The 20,634-nt window shown below is 46.2% G+C and overlaps 1 protein-coding gene across 1 annotated transcript in view; it reads left to right on the forward strand.

The window, feature by feature from the left end:
• ACTR5 (ARP5 actin-related protein 5 homolog (yeast)) overlaps positions 1 to 18,700 on the forward strand; it is a 28,090-nt gene extending 9,390 nt beyond the window's left edge. The window contains exons 3-9 of the mRNA XM_006881714.1: positions 920 to 1,089; positions 2,845 to 3,062; positions 3,718 to 3,900; positions 11,903 to 12,019; positions 12,938 to 13,077; positions 14,518 to 14,650; positions 18,443 to 18,700. Coding sequence (XP_006881776.1) covers positions 920 to 1,089; positions 2,845 to 3,062; positions 3,718 to 3,900; positions 11,903 to 12,019; positions 12,938 to 13,077; positions 14,518 to 14,650; positions 18,443 to 18,700 — 1,219 coding nt within the window. The remainder of the gene's footprint in view (positions 1 to 919; positions 1,090 to 2,844; positions 3,063 to 3,717; positions 3,901 to 11,902; positions 12,020 to 12,937; positions 13,078 to 14,517; positions 14,651 to 18,442) is intronic.
• Positions 18,701 to 20,634: the final 1,934 nt, after the last annotated feature.

Raw genomic sequence — 20,634 nt, forward strand, 5'->3', positions numbered from 1 at the left:
GGAAGATGCAGAAATTAAAAATATGTTGAGATGCAACTGAAAGCTCAAGTCATGAGGCTGTCGTGTTCTTTGCTGACATCTACTGGTGAGGTGTGATATAGCAGTAAAACAGTTGAGGTGGGCGCTGGCTGCTCTCTCTCGCAGTGAAGTTGCCCAAGTTCTTTTCCTCTAATTATGTAAGAAGAATGTGTTGTTCATAGGAGATGACTGAAAAATCAATACATGTGTTAGTAGTTAACGTATTTGCATAGTACTAGGGGTATCGGGGAGGTCCACGCCACAGGCACTTGGGAAGCCTGTTAAAATGCAAATCCTCAGTTCATCTTCCCAAGTGTGAGAGATGAAGCTTTGCTATCCTCACCTCGCAGGAGCTCTGGCTGCACCGTTTCCAAGACGTGCCCGTCTGTTCTCTTGGCAGCCCGTGGGGTATTCGTACTCTTCTCCAGCACCACAGCTCAAGGGCATCAGTTCTTCTGTCATCCTTGTTCATTGTCTAACAACAACAGGTTCACTGTAGAACAGAACTATTGCAATCTCTGCAAGTGTGAAGCCGTGAAAAATGGCATTTTCCACATTTTCCCCTATAATTCTGGAATGCTTGGTCTTGAGATCACAGTTTGTGGAATATATAGTGAGAAACAAAGAGTTTAACAGATAAACCTTCTATTCATTTTGCGTCTGAGATGCTGGTCAGATGGTGAGATGCTAGTCAGACTGGGCATAGATTAGGAATTCCTGTCTTGAGTAAGGAAGATAATTATACCAAAGGACCTTTAAAATCCCTTCCAATTGTATGGTTTTTCTATTATTCCAGGAAATCTGTTTTCTTCCTCATTAAGCTACATTACATGACACTACCCCACCTCCAGATACTCTGCAGACAGACGTTTCAGTGTTGGTTTCTATTGCTCACTTGCAGGTTAGATGCTAAAAACTGCAAACGCATCAATCTAGGAGGAAGCCAGGCAGCTGGCTACCTCCAGCGCCTCCTTCAGCTGAAGTATCCCGGGCATCTGGCTGCGATCACTCTCAGCCGCATGGAGGAGATCTTGCATGAGCACAGCTACATTGCTGAGGATTACATAGAAGGTAAGCTGCAGGCCAGCACAGCTACAGTGCCCAGGTTTATGTAGAAGGTAAGCTGCAGGCGAGCTCAGCTACAGTGCTGAGGATTAAGTAGAAGGTACGCTGCAGGTGAGCACAGCTACAGCGCCGAGGATTACGTAGAAGACCACTCGCGTGCAGCTTCTGAATGTTGTCCACCTTCCAAGCAGTCTTCACAGACTGTTGCCAGGATGCCGCTTTGCCTTGTACACTTACGTTTTTTTGTTCATGGTGCTTTGTTTAAACACCTTCTTACCTTCTTCCTCTCTGGTGTATATTTTCTCAACAGACTATTCAGTATACTTATTATTTTATTTATGTGAGTTCCTTTTAAATTGATGGGCTTTACAGCATGCCGAAATAGAGGCCCCTGAATTGCCCATTTACTGTTCTAGGAATTAAACATTTTTAAGAAAGACAGTATCTAGAGCAGAACATACTACTTTAAAACTTCGTTTTCGGCCTCTCCTCTGTATCTCCTTTCAAGGAAGGAGATCCATCCCTTTGGGATGTAACTTTCTAATAGATCTATATTTACTAAAAATAAATAAAAAGTCATTTTCAAGCAGTTGAAATTATTTATTCATATTAATACAGGATTTTGAATTCTAGGAACTTTTTCTTTTCAAGCTGATGCTTGAAATTTTACGTGTATTCTGTTACTAATACTTCTGGTTATTCTAAGAGTTATTACAGTTTTATTGTATAATACAATAAAATAATGTAGTACTCATCAGTTTAAATAGCAAAAAAAGAATGTCGCCCTCATCCAATTGAAATAGTTCAGATAAAACTGAAGAACTATAGGGAATTCCAGTGTGAATAAATTTCTAGCTCACATTATGTGCATGGACTTTTCTTACAGACATAGGAGGTTCTAACTTGAATTCCTTGCTATGAGCTCTTAAAGGGCCAGAACCATGTCTTAATTCACTGCAGACAGGGCCGGAGTAAGGCGTGTGAGGACCCCAGACACTGATAACCTGTAGCATCGTGCAGATTGCATTTTATGTTGTGTGGTCACCACATTGGAATAGCACTCTTCCCACTTCTTCCCTGGGATTCTCATTTCCCCCCTTCCTTCCATCATCATTTCCTTTCTTGCCTTCCTATTTTTCTCCTGGCCTTTCTGACCTTTGACGATTGGTTGTCCTAGGAATTGAGTGCTTCTTTGGTGCTGTTTTCTACCTTATAAATCCACCTGTTGTTTGCTGGGAGCTGAGCCACCACAGTGAGTTTAGTTCTAGGCTTAGAAGGTTAATGAGGGCCATTGTCTGGTGGGGGGTGGGGGGCGGGTGGTCCATCAGTTCTTTGACCAGCAAACCCTGGTTTTGTGGTTTTGAGTCTCGTTCCACTTTTTTCCCTGCTCTGTCCAGGACCCTCTCGTGTGATCCTTCTGAGCGGGGTCAGCAGTGGTAGCTGGGCACCAGCTTGTTGTCATCTCACATCGGTGGAGGTGGAGCCTTGAATGAGGGGCCATTAGTTCTTTGGACTAATTGTTCCCTGGAATTTTCCTTCTGATGTCCCCTCCCATCTGTATAAAGGACTTTGTTTACAAATCTTGTCTTAGTGATTTTGCTGCATTGTGTCCAGGTTTTGTGGCCACATTCAGTTAAAGAGAGAATGTGGCGCATGCCTTCACCACCTTCCCTAGACCTGGGTCATTGATCTTCATTTTTTTTTAAATTTCTGCATTAATAGTATTTCCGTTCCATAACTTTGAAAATTATTTCCTGTCAGAATTGGAGAAATGGCGCTGCCCGGATTATTACGAGAACAACGTCCACAAGATGCAGCTCCCGTTTTCCAGCAAGCTCCTTGGCAGCACGCTGACCTCTGAGGAGAAGCAGGAGCGGCGGCAGCAGCAGCTGCGGCGCCTGCAGGAACTCAATGCCCGCCGCCGGGAGGAGAAGCTGCAGCTTGACCAGGAGCGGCTGGACAGGCTGCTCTACGTGCAGGTGGGAGCAGCTGCCGGTGGGCCCCCCGCCTCGCTCAGCCCGGTGGGCCCAGAGAAGACTCTTCCCACATTGTCTCCTGCAGCCTTTGAGTGCACTGACCACCCCCATCCCCATCGGGTTGGGAAGGAGCATAGCCATCTATAAGTACCGTCCAGTAGAGAGTATAGTATAGTTTAGTTCTTTCTGAAAGAGCTCTGGACTCTGGGCTTTATAGTTTTGTTTCTTTTTGTTCTATAATATCCTTTCATTTTTTAACTTTTTATTCTGTGCATGGCACATATCTGCAAAGGCACAGATTTTAGGATAAAGGTCAGTACATTTTCACTGACGTTGCTGCAGTTACGTGCCTGCCATCCTGCTCACGTAGCAGGATTTTCCAGAAACATCCTTCATGTCCATTCTCAGCCCCTGCCCCTCCTCCCTGCCCCACCTCAGTGGTAATAGGTCAGCCGTCTATCTGTCACCATAGATGAGCTCTGCCTCACTGGGTGGTGGTGCATCTGTGAAGCAGTGCCAGCCTGGAGAGACCCCGGTGGGGATGGAGGATGTGAGCAGCCCATCTGCTGCTCTTCTCTCTGACTCTCAGGCCACTTCTCTGTCCTTCCCGTACATGACTGTGTGTCTTTGAGGGTGACCGTGCCTGCTCTGGTCTCAGGAACTTCTCGAGGATGGCCAGATGGACCAGTTCCACAAAGCTCTGATAGAGCTGAACATGGACTCGCCGGAAGAGCTGCAGTCCTACATCCAGAAGCTCAGCTCCGCGGTGGAGCAGGCTAAGCAGAAAATCCTTCAAGCCGAGGTCAACCTGGTGGTGGACGTGGTGGACAGCAAGCCCGAGGTAACGGGGAGCCCTCCCCTGCCTTCCCCGGGGCCATTTGGAGGGGACAGCCCTCCCTGAGGGGCTGGGGGAGGAGCCTGAGAAGGCTGGCATCAAGTTGTGACCAGTCTTGGGGATAAGAAGGGCAGCGTGATGAGTGATGTCATGGGGATATGGGTGGACACTGGTGACACTCACCTTCCACCAGCTGGCACACCGACAGGAGGGATTTCACCCTGCACCCTGGTCCTACATCCAGGAGGGGACGTGTGCGTGTGGCATAGGAAGAGCATTCACACTGGCTGGGTGGCCCGTGCCTCTGCTGGCTGTTCAGTGGACAGTCACATATGCCCCTTAGCTCCCTTCTGATGTTCTGTTCTAGTAAGTTTATTTTCCTTTTTTTTCTTAATCTCTTATTCTTAATCTGTTTCTGTTTAGCTAAGTTTTGAAATGCTTAATAAAATAGTACAGGTTCTTTTCAGGCTACTGTTGAGGCATGTTGCAAGCAGGAGTGGCATGAACTTTGGTAAATGTCCATAGTTATAGAAAGACTAGCCTTTTGTTCATAGGGTCATTATGAGTTATGCTCTACTTGAAGGCAATTAACAACAACAAACATTGAGGCATGAATGGAGGATCGTTTCAACACAGGGAAGGACGTATGTACTGAATATGTTCTAATACATTTATTCTTGATCTTCCACTGACTTCCTTTCCGTCCTCGTGTTCCCTGGGGTTAGGAGTCGTGCCTCAGACTTAGGCCTTTTTTTTTCCAGCAACTAGTTGTTCGTTGCTGTTGAGAACGAAACATTGCTCAGTCCTGTGTCATCTGCATGGTCGTTACTGCGTTCAGGTCCATGGTGTGGTCGCTGTGTAACTAGAATGCTTCCCCACTTAGGAGCTTTCTCTCACAGCAGTAGGTGGTTGTTGTGTTCCATTATGTGGAAACTGACTTTAGCAGGTTTTCAGAGACAGTAAATCACATGAAAAGATATTGCCTGTCCTTCTCCCATAGAGCAAGTGGTGGATTCAAACCTCATACCTTTGGGATTGTAGCACAGCTTCTTACCACTAAAGCCACCAGAGCACAGCACTATAGCAGATGCTCTTTTTTGCTGGTCTGTAGGATTTTCATTGACTGTTTCCAGAAGTAGATTGCCAGGTCTTTCTTTCTAGTCTCAACGCTCCCCTGAAACCTGTCCACCAAGAGTGACCTAGGTGATGGTACTGGAAGTACCAGTACCAGAGGCCTAGTTTTCATGTCATGGCACCGTGCTAGCCACCGTAGTACAGACTGACAGATGGACAGCAGCTCATAGATTGGCTCAGTCAAACACTGTAGGTTGATTGGCCTTTTATTAGTTAACTGAAGATTCATTCTTTGAATAAACTCTCTGATTTTCTCTTCCTTTCTAGTATTTGCTTCCTTACCAGTGGATTTTAGAGACCAGGCCACAGAGCCAAACCTAGGCCCTAGGTAATCTAGATTGTGAACCTGGCATGGTAAAGGGTCTGGCTGCAAGTTGGACATAGACCCCAGATGTCACTGATTGGCCCCCTGTCCTAAGAACCGGAAGGAAGCTGTAGTAATTGTGCATGTGGTTCCTGAGTTACGGGAATTCTGGTGACATAGTCTCTAGGGAGTTGCCTCGGTAACCCAGAGTTGGTGCTTCTCGGGGTGTTTGAATCTACCAGCAGCTCGTCAGGACGGAGGTGGGCAATCTCTTCCCATGAGATTTACAGCCTCCTGCAAACCCACTCAAGGGCCAGCTAGGAGTCACTTCCAACTCAACAGTGATGGACTGATTCCTAAATTTTCTTTCCCATGGACAGAAGCCAGAGGGTCATCGACTTGCCTTGTGACACTTTTAAGGGCAGAATTAACCCATGAAACCTGTTGGGTTTTAGGTCAACTTACTTTAAATTCTTGATGGTCCGCGCTGTGGAAGATTCCCGAGTCTGTTTGCTGTGGGGGCTCCTTGGTGATTTCTGAGCTCTCACTCCGGCTCATGGAAAGCTCAGTGTGGAGCGGCTGGGTCCCAGCTGCACCCCTCACTTGTAGGTTCTCCTCTTTGCCTGGCTGTGGGTTATGTGCACAGACATGAGCACTCATGTTTATAGAGCGGGTCCTGAGCCAGGTGGACCAGGTGCAGATGCTGGAGCACTACCGTCCTGGGAAGGAGGAACCTTTCCTGCCACCTTCCTCACCTGCAGAGTCTCACATCAGCTCTGGTTGACCAGTGTCGTTTTCCTAGTCTGCCACTCTGTTTTCACCTCTGTGAGCTATTTACTGGGATTCAGAACCATGTTTCTTTGTTTTTAATTCATCCACATTTCGTTTTTATCCTGTTGAACCTGTTTGTGTCAATAGAGTATCCACCTCTTTTTGCCAGAGATAGGCCTTTGACCCACGTGCAGGAGAGAGAGTTCTAATTTGAACACACACTGTGAAAATGTGATTGGGGAACTGGGAGAGGAATTATTTTTTCTATTCTCTGCTCATGCTGTTATTCAGCCACTCATTCATTTACCAGCTATCCACGTTGAAGCTCTGGGAACACATTCAAATGCCCCTAGGCTCAAGGACATTGGAAATGATAGACTATAAAAGGTTTCACTACATAACAATTTAAAAATCAGATAAATTGGTTTGTCGCTAAAGATTTACTGCATGGTCAACATTTATTAAGAGTGATTAAAGTCAATTCCAATAGCATTTGTGACTAAATTTGGCCCTGGCTTTGGCTAGCTGTTTCTCCATTTCTGAAAGCATTTATAATATTTTCCAAAAATCCTAATTCATTGGAATGAAAAAGAAATTTACACAGGTTCATTTTATAGTGCCGTTTAGGAGTAAGGGCTGAGTTGGATTAATGCAGCTGAATTTTTAAACTTGTCGTATTTTATAAAATCCATTTTTTTCCCCTAAAGAGCAATCTGTTTTACCCCTTGATAGTCTATAAGGCGTTCTGACTTGGATTTTGTAAGATAAGTAGACTTTATTAGCATTCTGAATGAAATACTTAAAACCTGAAGATACTGGCTTTCCACATCCATAAACATGGCACAAGTGTGGATTGGAGGCAGGAGGAGACTGTTGGGGAGCTATTATTTGTTAGAAAACACAATGAGCAGAATATAGAATGTTCTCTTATTGTGTAGCCAAGATCAGAGTTGTTCTTTTCTTGTTCTTATGCCATTTGAGGCTGTTCCAGGAACCCACACTGCATCTTTCCCTGATCTGCTTTGGCAAACTCGTGTTCTGCTCAGTTCCAAAAGAGCAGTCGATGTGTGTTTCTGAATGCCACACAGTGTACGTAGGTACCTGGCAAACCCCAGAGTGAGAGAAGCCAGCATGGTTAGAGAAATCTGTTCCCCACCGGATGCCCATTCCCTGCCTTGAAATTATGAACTTTGTTCCTTCTTCGGTGCATTATATGAATTGAGAGAATCTTTGTTTTATTTTTTACCACTTTCAGTAGAACCAGCTTCTTGTTAGGTGACATCAGGTTGATTTTTAGTGCAGAGACTTGATGTGACGGAGAACTGCCTCACAGAGTTTTCTAGCTTGTGGTCTTTGTGAGAGCAGATTTCCAGATCTTGTTCATGCAGAACCCTTGGAGGGATTTGAACTACCAGCCTTTCAGTTGGTGGCTCAGCATTTAACCGCTGTTCCACAAGGGCTCAGTGTCATGCCTATAAATGCAAACTAGATGAAAGTGGATCATTATCTTTCCATTGTGCTTGAAGCAGCTTTTTGAAACCCTTCTCTACTATTGTTAATACTCTTCTCTATTCCAGAGAAGTTTAAACTTAGATCCCAGGGGCCTACCATGCAGTGCCAGGAATGATGTGCCAGGGACCTGAGATGCAGAAGTAATTAACATACAGTACCTGCCCTCCTGATGCCTCAGGAGAAAAAAGAGAAAAAGACTAAGGTGCTAGTTTGATACTTAGCTAACCTAAGCTAGTCTGGGAGGCATGCTTGTTTGTGTATGTGGAACAGAGGTGGATTTGTAAGAAAGGATTGAGACATTTGAGCTGGGTCTCAGAAGACTAAGATTTTACCAGGTGATAAACAAAAGAACATTTTTGATGGAAGGAAGACGTGACGGGGGGGATGGCAGGTTTGGTGTAGAGTATAGGCGAGAGGGGTCACGTGGGAGGTGTGGTGGGAAAGGGAGGCAGGGACCTGGTTCTTTATTAATCACAGTAACCTCACGTCCTAAACCCACTGCCTTCAAGTTGATTCTAACTCATAACACGTCTTCATCAGGTTTCTGAGGCTGGAAATATTTTTTTTTCAATTTTATTATTTTGTGTGTGTGTACCGTCAAATCAGGTCTGACTGGTACAGGAGGAGAATGCCCCTCTTTCTCCAACAGAGCATCTGGTGGATTCGAACCTTGTACCTCTGAGATTGCAGTGCAGCTTCTTAGCACTAGGCCACCAGAGCTCCCTGAGAATGTAAATCTTTAAGGAGAGAGACGGTCTTTGTCCTGCAGAGTGGCTGGTGGATTTGAACCCCCGGCCCTTTATGGATTGTTCCTCTAGGGCTTCTTAATAAAACTGAGGAGCCCAGATAGGAGCTTGTAGCTGTTCAGAGCCTTCAGATATGTCCAGCAAGGAAATCATCAGATGAGCTTTTAATTTAGGAGAGAGATCAGTGTCTGGAAAAATGCATCGTTGAGGTGAGCAGTGGGAAGAAAGGATAGAAACATAATAGTTCTGACGGGAGCTGACCTTTGTCGGTAGTTATGGGGACGAGGGTAGGCACCCGGGGTAGGGTATGAAGATTGAAGATCAGACGTGGCTGTAGTGACAGTGGCTGAGATCGGTGGAACACAGGATGTGCGCTGCATTGGTGCTGAGCGTTTCTGCCAGCATTTCCCTGATTATCACAAGTAGGTATTTGGATTATTTCCATGTTACAAGTAAGGAACAGAGTAGAGAAACGTGCCCAAAGTCACACAGCTACAAGTAGTGGAGGTTCAGACATAAACAATCCAAGTCCATCATTCCGGAAAGCTCTTGGGCTTAAATGGCAGTGGGTAGGTGGCGAGGCCTTTGACAAGATGAGATGCTAATGAGAGCGGTTCTAAGGTCTCTGAGGACACTCAGCTCTGGGGGGATAGAATCACCCAGGAAATGAGAAAATACCTGGGGAATGCTCCCACTTAGCAGGTGAAGGAAGAGGAAGAAGCAGGACACAGAGACTGAGGCAAAGCCGAGGGAGAAGAGAGAAGCCAGAAGGGGTTGATGGCAGATTTAAAGAGCATGAGTGGGGAGCTTAACCTGGCCCAGAAGGTGGTGTGCCTTGTCCTTTAAGACAAGGCACGATGAAAGGGCAAGAGGGAAGAAAAGAGCGGAGAAGAAGTTGTCGTCGTCGTTGTTGTGTACCATCAAGCTGGAACCGATCCACAGCTGATTTTCAGAGCCACTAAACCACATGGAAGGGGATTGCCCATCTTTCTCCTGGAGGAGAAGAAATAGGATGTTGTTACAGAAGCAGTCAAAGTGACCTGCTAAGAACCACAGAACTGAGATGGGAAAAGAAAGCGTTGGGAGAGATGTAGGCCTTCTGGGGGTTACAGAAGAAAGTTGAGGGGTAATGGAAGGATTGCCTAGTTGTAATCCAGGGCTTCCTCCCCCCGCCCCTCTGGACATGTAGTTCACTTCTCTGCTGTGTGACTAAGCCGTGGGCCGTGAGTCATGGTGGCTCCACGCATGTCAGTAGAACCGTAGGTTTACGGTGACTGACCTTTTGACAGTAGGACCAGGACGGAGGGACAGAGTCCATTGTGATTGAACTCCAGGCGAGGCAGATGGAGGTGTGACTTCATGGAGGTAAGGGCAGTCAGAGGCATGGGGGTTACAACCAAGATGAAGAGCACAGATGAGGCCGATGGGGAGTACACAGGCAGGAGGAGTGGGGCCCAGTGCCTGCTTTCACTCGTGGGGGATCACAAGGCAGGACTGTCCCCCGTCACCGTCTGCAGACGCAGGAGCACGCTCCTCGGCGGACTCTCCACTGCTCCCGGCCATCTAGATCTTTTCCTAAAACATACGCTTAAAGCACTAGCTGTCTTCTCACTCTCAGACCGACAGTTGATAGGTGAAGGAGAGCAGAGACTTCCCAGCTAAGCCGTGTTGTCTCAGCCACGTGGCACCGCTGACTAGTGTGATGTAACGGTGGGTGGTATACATACTTCCCTGTGCATGTGGCGTGGTGATGGCCGCCTGACGTAACTTCACAAGGGGGTTAGAGAATAACTCGCATCTACAGCCGCAGGCTGATTCTTCTGAGAAGGAGGTTCCTCTTCTCCCGCCTTTCTACCTGTATTGGCCACGAAAACACTGGCCTCTTTCATTCATTGAGAATGAGGTCCTTCTCTTTACTCTTAACTCTTCTTCCCTCTTTAAAGGACCTCTTTTTAAACCAGTCCCTTTCCCTTCTCTCCTTTAGCTTCAGAAAAAGAAGTATCAAAAAAAAAAAAAAAGAAAAAGAAAAAGAAGTATCCCCCTTCCTTCTTGGGCATGCTGTCAAGCCTTGGAAGATGCCCCAGGAATATGCTAGAATTGGCTCTGGTGACCAGGATATAGAAGATGATGTCGTCCATTTATGCCAGACGTGCCGCATGGCTGTAGTGGGAGCGAGGGGGGCAGTGAGGAGTCGGAACGTTTGTTTGTAGTACATAAACAGGTTTTAGAGAAGCATGTTTAAAAGCTCAGAGTTTGGACAGTGATGTGCATCCCTCACCGATTCCTGGAGTAAGTGGGACTCGGCACAGTCGGCGTGAGCCTTGCCTCGCAGTGTTCTTGGCTGTGCGTTATCGAGTCAGCTTGAATCCTCCTCCGACACCGCTGTGTGAGATGACTCCTTTCTACAGCAGCTGTGAGAACATGCCTCCTTGGGGTGTAACGAAATGTTTCTCCCTCCCTGTGACCTCTGCCACCCCTTGGAGTCCAGAAAAGTAGGACTCGTCTGTCTTTCTGATGGCGGGATGACAGATGGCTGGAAAGGTCCGTCCAAGCCTTCTCTTCCCCACACAGCTGCTCTCATCACATTAACGTGAAACTCAAATCGTCCTAAGCCATCTACTGGGACTGAGAGCTGGCCTGCCCAGGTCCCACCCAGGCTCACCATCGTTGATGGGAAGTGTCACAGGAACCATTCACTCGCCCTGGGGCCCTCTGTCACATCCCCAGCCTGTGGGGCCTGTTTTCTCAGGCTCCTTGTTGTTTGCCCCACTTAGAGGCACATGGGAGGGTTTTTTAAATTTTTTCTTTTTATTATTTTGTGTGTATGTACCGTCGAAACAGATCTGACTGGTAGAGGAGGTGATTGCCCCTCCTTCTCCAGCAGAGCATCGGGTGGATTCGAACCGTACACCTCTGGGATTTCAGTGCAGCTTAGGCACATATGTTTTTTAGTGAGGCTGTACTTGACTTTGCGGTTAGTCGGAGCTAGTTTGTAGGATGCTTACTGTCCAGCCCTTCCTTCTCTCACAGAGGTCTGAGTAAGGTAGGGGCTGATGCAGGCAGCAGGCCTGCCATGGGGCTCCAGCCCACACCCGGCACCTTTGGAAGGCTTCAGAAAGAGGATGTGCCAGCTAGGCTTATGTAAGAAAGACATGGAGGGTCGGGAAGGAGAGGAAGACTCTCAGCCAGGTGGACTGACGTGGTGACTGCTGCAGTGGGCTCTTGTGTGCCAGCAAGTGTGAGGATGGCGCAGGATAGAACAGTGTTCAGATCTTTTGTTCACAGGGTTGCTGTGAGTCGTACGCGACGGCACCTAACAACAACAACAAATAGGAAAGGATCAGGGAACAAGACCAACTGCTTTTCTCCCGACTTTTTTGTCTTTTAATCTATAGGTATTGTTTTCTTTTTATAGCTTAGAAACGTTTTTCTAGTTTTCATATAAACTTTTTGGAACCCGAGTAAGATCCCAGTTCTTTTTTGTAACTGTGAACCAGGCTCACTGAGGTGACAGGTGGGTTTTGGTTTCGTCTCTCCTTAGACCCCAGAGCTGGAGCAGCTGGAGCCGACTCTGGAGGACGTGGAGAGCATGAACGACTTCGAGCCCTTGTTTTCAGAGGAGGCACCTGAAGTGGAGAAGCCAGCTCCCACTGTCCAGGTCCGACGGCTGTGTAGTCTACAGTAATGATTGGACTGGTCAAGGAAGATCCAATTAAAAAAAAAAATTCTCAGCTATGTTTTCTAGAAAATGGGGTGCTGAAGCTTAACAACGTCTGACACTAGAGGTTTTTCCCCTGGTGGTTAACGCCATATTTTGGACATGTAGCCAGGAGACATTATTCCTTGGGAAGGGACATCATGCTTGGAAAACTGGAGGGTCAGCAAAAGAGAGGAAGACCCATCGACGAGATGGATTGGCACAGTGACTGCTGCAATGGGCTCAAGTGTGTCAGAGATGGTGGGTCTGGCACAGGATAGGACAGGGCTCAGATCTGTTGTTTGTTGGGTCCCTTGCGAGTCGTACTAGACTTGAGGGCACCTGACACCAACAGCAGCACGTGGATCTGTGAGACCATCTGCCCAGCAGAGACATTTGGGCCCCTAGTTGAGAACTTTAGACTCAGAGATTGGCGTTCAGTGGTTTCATTTAAATTGAAGGCAGTGTTTTCATGCTTAATTCTCACCTGGGTCTATGTTTCTGTCATTACCATGGCAACCAGATAAATGTATCTGAGTCTGGGACACAGCTGATTGCATGTTCTCTTCGCTGGGGAGTGACCAGCGGTTAGGAAGGCAGATACTGGCTGGGAAGTTAGGCTTCTCTGCTCGGCCTCTTCCTTGTTCCTGTTCACTGGGGGGTTTCCTCAAAGCTCAGAGCCGTACCATGATGCAGATTGACAGATTGAGGTGGACAGAAGGCAGAAAATTGGGTCTTCAGATCCAGACAGTCAGGGAAAGGCTGTCCAGGCCCCAACGAAGGACAAGAGCAGTGTTGGGATAAGAAGTACAGTTTGAGGAAACTGGGTTGATTGTCATTTTGACCTAAAAATATCTTCTGAACTTTGGGTCTTTAAAGCCCGTGTTTAACTTGGCAGCGTATCACCAGCTGTTTGTTGGAACAGAAAGAATCCGCGCCCCAGAGATCATTTTCCAGCCGTCTCTCATCGGAGAAGAGCAGGCTGGGATAGCAGAGACGCTCCAGTATGTTCTGGACAGGTAGGCACAGCGCTTCTGTTGGTGGGGCGCGCGGCGTCTCGCTGACATGTGGGGCTTCTCACTGACGTGTGGGGCTTCTCACTGACGTGTGGGGCTCAGCGTTCTCCCTCCCCTCCAGCAGGCCCTGCACGGGGTTGGGGCTCTGTCATTCTCTCATCATGCAAATCCCAGTTGATTAGCAGAACTTCGCAATTTCTCAGATGTTTGAGCTAATACTGAATGTGCATTGGCTTTTATGTAACTTTGACACGTTAAAGACCCTCTCTGTCATTGCTGCCCAGTTAGAACTGACTCATAGCTTTCCCTCCCATGGGTTTTTAGAGGCTTTTAAATTACCCGAGAGAAGATTGTCCATCTTTCTCCTGTGGAGCAGCTGGGGGATTCAAACCATGTGCCTTTGGGTTGGAAACGTATTTCCCTACTGGTTAGGACACCAGACTTCTCTGATTAAAAACTGGCTCTTTTAGAGCATCCTAACTGTACTCAGAATCTGTGAAAGTTTTTCCCCTTTATTCGAGCTAGCATCTCTCTCTACCAGTCAATGCTCCTCTTCCCTCTTTCGTTGATTTAGGCATTTTCCCCGCAGTTAGAGTTTTCATAATTCTAATTAGATGAGCAGGGAACATGAGTTATACTGTGCTGGCTGCTGTGGTTATAAATTGGAATTGGAATCCTGTTTTATACACTTCTCCCTTCACCACCCTTACCTCTGTTCCTGGTTACAGAGCCGCTGGAACCAGTAGCACCTGCAAGGGGAAGAAGCAATTTTAGCTGTTTTTTGTGTATGTGGCTTTGAGCTTTATCTTAACAGTGAGTGGAAAATGATCCAACATGGCCAAGATAAAGCTGCTTCAAAAACATACTCTGAAGAGAGGTGCAGGGAGAGGCAGGGTGGTGAAAGGATTCTGATCTTGATTGTAATGGTGGTTACTACAGATAGAAATTTGTCAAAATTTGTGTAAATTATTCTTGAGTGTGTTGATTTTATTATTTTTTAGCATATTGATTTTAAAAACACATGTATAGTGCAAACATTCAAAAGATAAAGACTTGGAAGCACGTGACTTGCATTCTCTAAAATCACAAAGGGAAAGTGAAAAAAAAATTTTTTTTACTTTTTGTGTAAATCTTTCTCTTATTGCCTTTGAGGCAAAACTAACACGTAACTGAGCCCTCAGCAGGTTTTCAGAGGCAGTAGATCACTTGGGAGGAGATTGCCCATCTTTCTCCCAACGAGCAGCCTTGGTAGATTCAAACCTCCTGCCTTTGAGTTGGCAGCACAACTCCTTACCCACTAGGCCACCAGAGGTCTGCTTGTGTAGATAGATGTTCTCTGTTTTGTACTTGGAGGTTATCTTTTCCCCAACTGTATCCTTCATTCAGTATTCAAATGTTGTGGGGGCAGGGCCATTAAAAAAAAAATCATCGCTTCCCTCCTAGGTATCCAAAGGATGTCCAGGAGTTACTGGTTCAGAACGTGTTCCTCACCGGTGGGAATATGATGTATCCCGGGATGAAAGCCAGGGTGGAGAAGGAACTGCTGGAGATGAGGCCCTTCCAGTCTTCTTTCCAGGTACTGACCAGTCCCATCTCGGACTAGTTTGAAGAGCACATTATCTATTTCCTGACTGTAAAAGTGATAAAGTTCAAATGGGGGGAAAAATACCTTAATAATTTTATCATTCGGGGGTATCACTGTTAGCATTTTTCTGGCACTATTTCCGGTCTTTAGCCTGTATTTAATTTTGAAAGCAGAGCTGTTTTTATCTACTCTTTGCTCTGTCCTTACCTCTAGTCCTTACTAGACCCCCACTGGTCAGGGCAGGGACAGTGCATGTCTTATGAGGGTTGCAGTCTAAGTCTTTGGCACAGCAGGGATCAGTTAATCGGTTGCTGTGTAAGATATATTCATTCATTGGCAGAGAGAGAGGAGAGGAGCGGCTTGATAGAAGAGAAGAGAAGGAAGTAGAATTGGTAATAGATTGGTTATCAAGAGAGAAGTGGGATGTAAGCTTAAACTTCCAAATCCAGGTTGGGACACTCTTCTGATAATTGTGATACTCACTAGGCTAGGAGATAAAGTAGGAAGAACGAACAGGCTTGCTGGAGAGAGTAGCAAGTTCCATTTCCACATGGAGTGGTCCAGTGGGACACACGGGAAGAGATGGCCCCTCGGTAGATTCTGAGCTCAGGAGAAAGTTGGAGGGTTGATCTGGGTCCCAGCATAATGTGCTGGTGGGCACTGCTTGGGAGAGTGGCTGAAGTCAAAAGTTAACCCCCAAATCACTTCAGTATTTATGAGCATTTGGAGGGTGGAAGTTGCCAGCGAAAGTGTGAGAAAGAGGCAGTGGGCTCAGGCCGAGGAGAAGCAGGCGGCAGGGATGGTTGTGATACAGTCACTGGGAGAAACTACTTAAGAGCTGTTTCTTTGTCTTTCTTTTTTTTTTCTTCCCCTCAGTATTTGTTACCTTATGTTCCTTTTTTTGGTGTTGTTGCTTTTTTTAATTAATTTTTTTATTAATGTTAATGAACGTTTACAGAGACTTTGGTGTTCCATTCATTGCTAGTTGGCACTTTTCTCCCTGCCCACCCCTCCTCCCCAGTTCACTCTTCTCTTTGAAAAGTAAACATTTTGTCATTGGTATACAATCCCTCCCCACAAGTCCACTCTCTCCACATGCAGCATTAGTTCTGAACTCCTATCATGATAATAATATCTAATTATATATCACTTTTAAACAGTTCTCTCCCTCATCTGTTTCAATGCAGTATACATAGTTTATCCCATCTTTCTCAGTCTCTCCTCAACCCCAATGTCCATTGCGCTTTACAACAGTGGCACTATGCAATATTTGTCCAAGAGCTGTTTCTTGATCCCAAAGCTTTTCCTGTGAATTAGGAGAGTGTTGGTCATGGGAAGGCTGTCCGTCTCCCCAGCTCTGTGTTAGCTGCACTGTCGCATGTGGCACAGTCCTGCCTGCTGCCTGTCCCTCTCCCTGTAATGCAGTGAGTGTGTGTCAGCTCATAACAGTCTCTTGGTGTTCTTTTTTATGTACAGCAGTAACTCAAACATAACAACTGTCTAAGACCCTGTATGATCTTTCAGAGGTGGAGAACCCTGGAGACACATGACTTGACATAAGTGGGCTTTGATGTTTAGCAAGATTTCTGTTGGATTTTTCCTTGAAAGCTTATTACTACACCATCTGGCAACTTAAATGAACCAACAGAAGTACAAAGTACTTCTAGCCACTGTGAGCAATTTTTTACATATACTTTCAGGCTTTTTTTTTTGTTCCACATGTTGTTGTACTGTTGGGTCAAAACTGGCCCATAGCTGACCCTCTGGTGGGTTTCCAGAAGCAGTTAATTGCACGGGAGGAGATTGCCCATCCATCTCCTGTAGAGCAGCTGGTGGATTTGAACTGTGTGCCTTTGGGATTGCAGCACAACTTTTTACCATTAGGCCACCAGAGCTCCCCTAAAATTTTGTATCCTTAAGAGAAAATTAATAACACAAGGTTTAGGCAAAGAGGTTCCCTGTAAATATTTTAATTTTAAAAAATATTTTTGATATCTTGCTTTGTAACCTGTATTTTTCACATTACTGTGTGGGTTTTTTTTTTTAGGTAAATAGGTTTCTATCTAAAGCACCTCACGCACAGTGCTCCACCAGCCCCTCACTATGGTAAATACACTCTCTTGGTGGCATACGTAGTCTGCAGCAGGCTCCGTTACTAACCCAAAGATCACTGCTCTGTGCTAGTTCAAAGCCACCAACTCCTTTGGGAGAAGGATCTTGATTTGATGGCAATGAGATTGAGATATTTGCTGGGCCTTTGTTTTTGTTGTTATGGTAGCTCTGATGGCCTAGTGGCAAGAAGCTGCACTGTGATCCCAAGGGCATACAGTTCGAGGCCACCAAGTGCTCCACAGGAGAATGATGGGAAGTCTCTTCCTGTGCAATTAACTGCCTCTGAAAACCTGCCAGAGGGTCAGCTATGTGTCAGTTCCGATTCGATGGTACACAACAACAACAACATATATATGTCAGCAGTCCTTCGCCATTTCTGCTTTCATATGTACACTTAGGTGACGTCAGTTGCATTTATCATGTTTGGTCATTCCCCCCCCACGAGTCCCCCACTGACAATGGTGTTCCATTCAAGTGAATCCTTCTTGAGTTAATTCTGATATAAGTTGAGTATCTCCTCTCCCTACTTCCTTTTAGTATTGCCTTTATTATCAGTATTTTTTGTAAATCCTTTCTTTGTCAATAATTGAACATTTGAGGTTGAAAACATCAGCAGATTTCATGCTGCAACAGTGTATGTATTATAGATTACTTATCATAGAATATAGCAGAGAACAGGAGAAGGGTGGTCATAGTGTAGCTCGGGTAAGCGGACATGTTGTAATGAACGTACATGCCTGTATTTATTTCTGGATTCTCCCCTTCATCTCTAGCAAAAGCTCAGTGTCCCTTGTGCAGTGACTTTCCCCTCCCCCTCTTGTTTGTAACCACCAGTATACTTACCCATCCGAGATACTTCAGTCCCTTTGTGACTGACTTCTTTCACTGATAATCGCTTCAAGGTTCTTCCACGTTGTAGATGTGTCAGAACTTAGGTCTTAGTTGGGTGCTGTCGAATTGAAACCGACTTCTGGCTGAACCTCCATCCAGTAGGTTTTCAGAGGCTATAAATCTCCTGGGAGGAGATTGTCCTGTGGAGCCAGCTAGTGGATTTGAACTACAAGCCTTTGGGTTGGCAGCGTAACTGCTTGCCACTAGGCCACATGCCACCAGTAAAACCATTGATGAGCAGTTAGGCTGTTTCCACCTTTTGACTCTCTAGAAGACTATGTCCTTAGGATGGGTAAGCTGTTTGTCATGACAAACAACAATGACTGAATATTTTTTTTTAAAAAAAGGAACTGGGGAAAAGTGGACGGAGGTGGGGTAAAATGCGCAACAATGAATGAATGAAAATCTAACTTTTCTGTAAACTTTTGTTAAAATCACAATTAAAAGAAAACATTCATCGTTGCATGATGTGGAGCATCTTTTCACATGCTTGTTGGCCGTTTTTGTTGCTTCATTCATGAAATGTGAAAGCATCATTTCTTAAAAATGGCTTTTTAGTATTGGTAGAGCATCTTACAGTATTGTTTGTTCGTTGAGATAATACCTCCCATTACTGAATATTGCCCTGTCCCGGGCAGTACACTGAGCGCCTCACGTTTTCTCGCACTGACTGCTCAGGCAGGGCTGCGGGCTCTTGATTTTGCTGGTGGGGAGGATTCCCAGAGAGGATGAGTCCCTGGTGCTCGGAGCCCCCTAGTGAATGTTCCTTCCATGTTACAGGTCCAGCTTGCGTCTAACCCCGTGCTGGACGCCTGGTACGGGGCTCGTGACTGGGCCCTGGACCATCTAGACAACAGTGAAGTCTGGGTCACCAGAAAAGACTATGAAGAAAAGGGCGGAGAGTACCTCAAGGAGCACCGGGCCTCCAACATCTACGTCCCCATCCGCCTGCCGAAGCAGGCCTCGCGCTTCTCGGACACCCAGTCGTCGGGCAAGGGCACAGGAGCCACTGGAAGTGGTGCTGGTGAGCATGCTTAAGAGAGGACCCCTCCTGAGAGACCACCCTGCACACGGTGTTCCCTCAGGCCCGCTGGCCAGTGTGACTCACAGTGACTCTCCCAGATGGTTCCACCCAGAGTCTGGTGGCAACACCTGGCTGTGGAAAGTATTTCTCCTGGGGAGAACAGCATTAAAGCATATTGGGAGTCCCTCATGGGAATCGTGGTCACCTGAGGACTTCTTTAGAAAAGAACTTACATGGCTCCATGGTGTCTCTGTGGAACCGTAGATGGGCTGAGGCATCAGCTTCTGAGAAGCTTCCTGCAGCAGTAAACAAAGGCAAGAGGAAGACAGAGACACACAGGATGCAAGAGACTTAAGTTTTTGCTGCATTTTGAAGCCTTAAGATTTGACTTGTCGCTGTAGATACTGTTTTCCTCTAAATTTGTTCTGCAATTGTGTGACTGTCCAGCAGGGGGCAGTCTTTCATCTACATAAAAAATGTTTATGTAATAAAAACCATGGAATCTCAGGAGCTGGAAATAGTCCTTTCCTTTCATTGTTTTCAGTACAAATAAAGACAAAAAGCCTGACAGGGTAACCAGCCTGTCCAACATCACTACTGTTAGAGAAGAGACTGTGTGGTGCCCATGTCTGAGTGAGTGTCCAGTGTCACGCTGTGAGGGACTGCGTGGTACCCACGTCTGAATGAGTGAGAATGGGACTGATAACCCACTTTATGCCCGTGCTGTCTTCTGGAAAGTTCCCCACTGTATGAAGCCTTCCTATAAATGCTTTCTTTTTGTCTCCTTCAATTTATTAGCTGCTTAATATTTCCAGGCATTTTTAAAGAAAAAGACTAGAAAAGAGTTAATCAGATGCAGCCTTTCCAGTTTTTCCATAACCTTATCGCAAATTGGATAGGAACCCTGCTCTTTTACAGATACTACATTGTTGAGATGTTGAGACCTTTAACACACCCAAGGACTGAAGCCATTGGAGAAGGCCTCTCCATTTATGTAAACCCCATGATGCTTCTCGTCCTCTCCTCTGATACACCTGTTTGTTCATACAGTTTACCAAGGCTTGTCATCTGTATCTCCAGCTCTCGAGAGGTTAGAAACTGCAGATGGGAATGGGGAGTGTTGGCAACAGAGATAGTGAACATAAAACCTCCCAAGGCATTGCACAGGGCACTACTGACCAGAGAGGTGCCTAAAGGACAGGCGAGATGCTGAAAGCACAGATGAGATGGTGACAGGTGTGAGCCACCAGGAGGGAGTGGATGTGAAGGAGGAGGAGGCAGGGCCAGCCTCCACGTGACGAGCTTCCACAGCACAGTTCCAGGAAGAGGTGTGCTGCCAATTGTTCTCAGAGGCCTGCCTGTCTTGTCACACAGCTAACAGATTAAACAGCCTGACCGAGGGGGTGTGATGGGGAAGAACTCTAGGGTGGGCAGATAAGGTGGGACACAGCCTGGCCAAACAAGCTTGAAGCTGGGTCTACTTGGGTCTCTCAAGGCTGGAACTGCAGGCGGGGACATAGCTCTCCTGTTTGATCTCATTCCTCACTTGAGCACGCCATGGCTTTCAGTGGTTGCGTTCAGTGCTCCTTACAGAATCCTGCTGAAGCTTCTTCAATGCACTGGGCAGGGCTTTGTTCCTCTCAGGGACTCTCAGCCCTTCACACAAACCATCCATAGAACTCCCCGTAATACTGTGGACTTTGTGTCCCAAGATGGTCTCTTTTGAAGTAGAAAGTGTTCCTTCAACAGCAGGAAATGTATTTCATTCAGGTTGGAGGAAATCAGAGCTCAGTGCTGCATTTGGAGGGTGCTGAGAGCACACTGGATTTTTAATAAGTGACCTGCTAGATGGATAAGTGAATGATAAATATAAACAAAGGTAATTTGCGGTATCTTACTCTAAATTAGGAGTCTACATTGAGGGCTTTCCCTCAGCCAAGAAGCCCTA

This window comes from Elephantulus edwardii, unplaced genomic scaffold (genome assembly GCF_000299155.1).
Source record: "Elephantulus edwardii isolate Elephantulus edwardi_28Jun2011 unplaced genomic scaffold, EleEdw1.0 scaffold00015, whole genome shotgun sequence".
Taxonomy (NCBI): domain Eukaryota; kingdom Metazoa; phylum Chordata; class Mammalia; order Macroscelidea; family Macroscelididae; genus Elephantulus; species Elephantulus edwardii.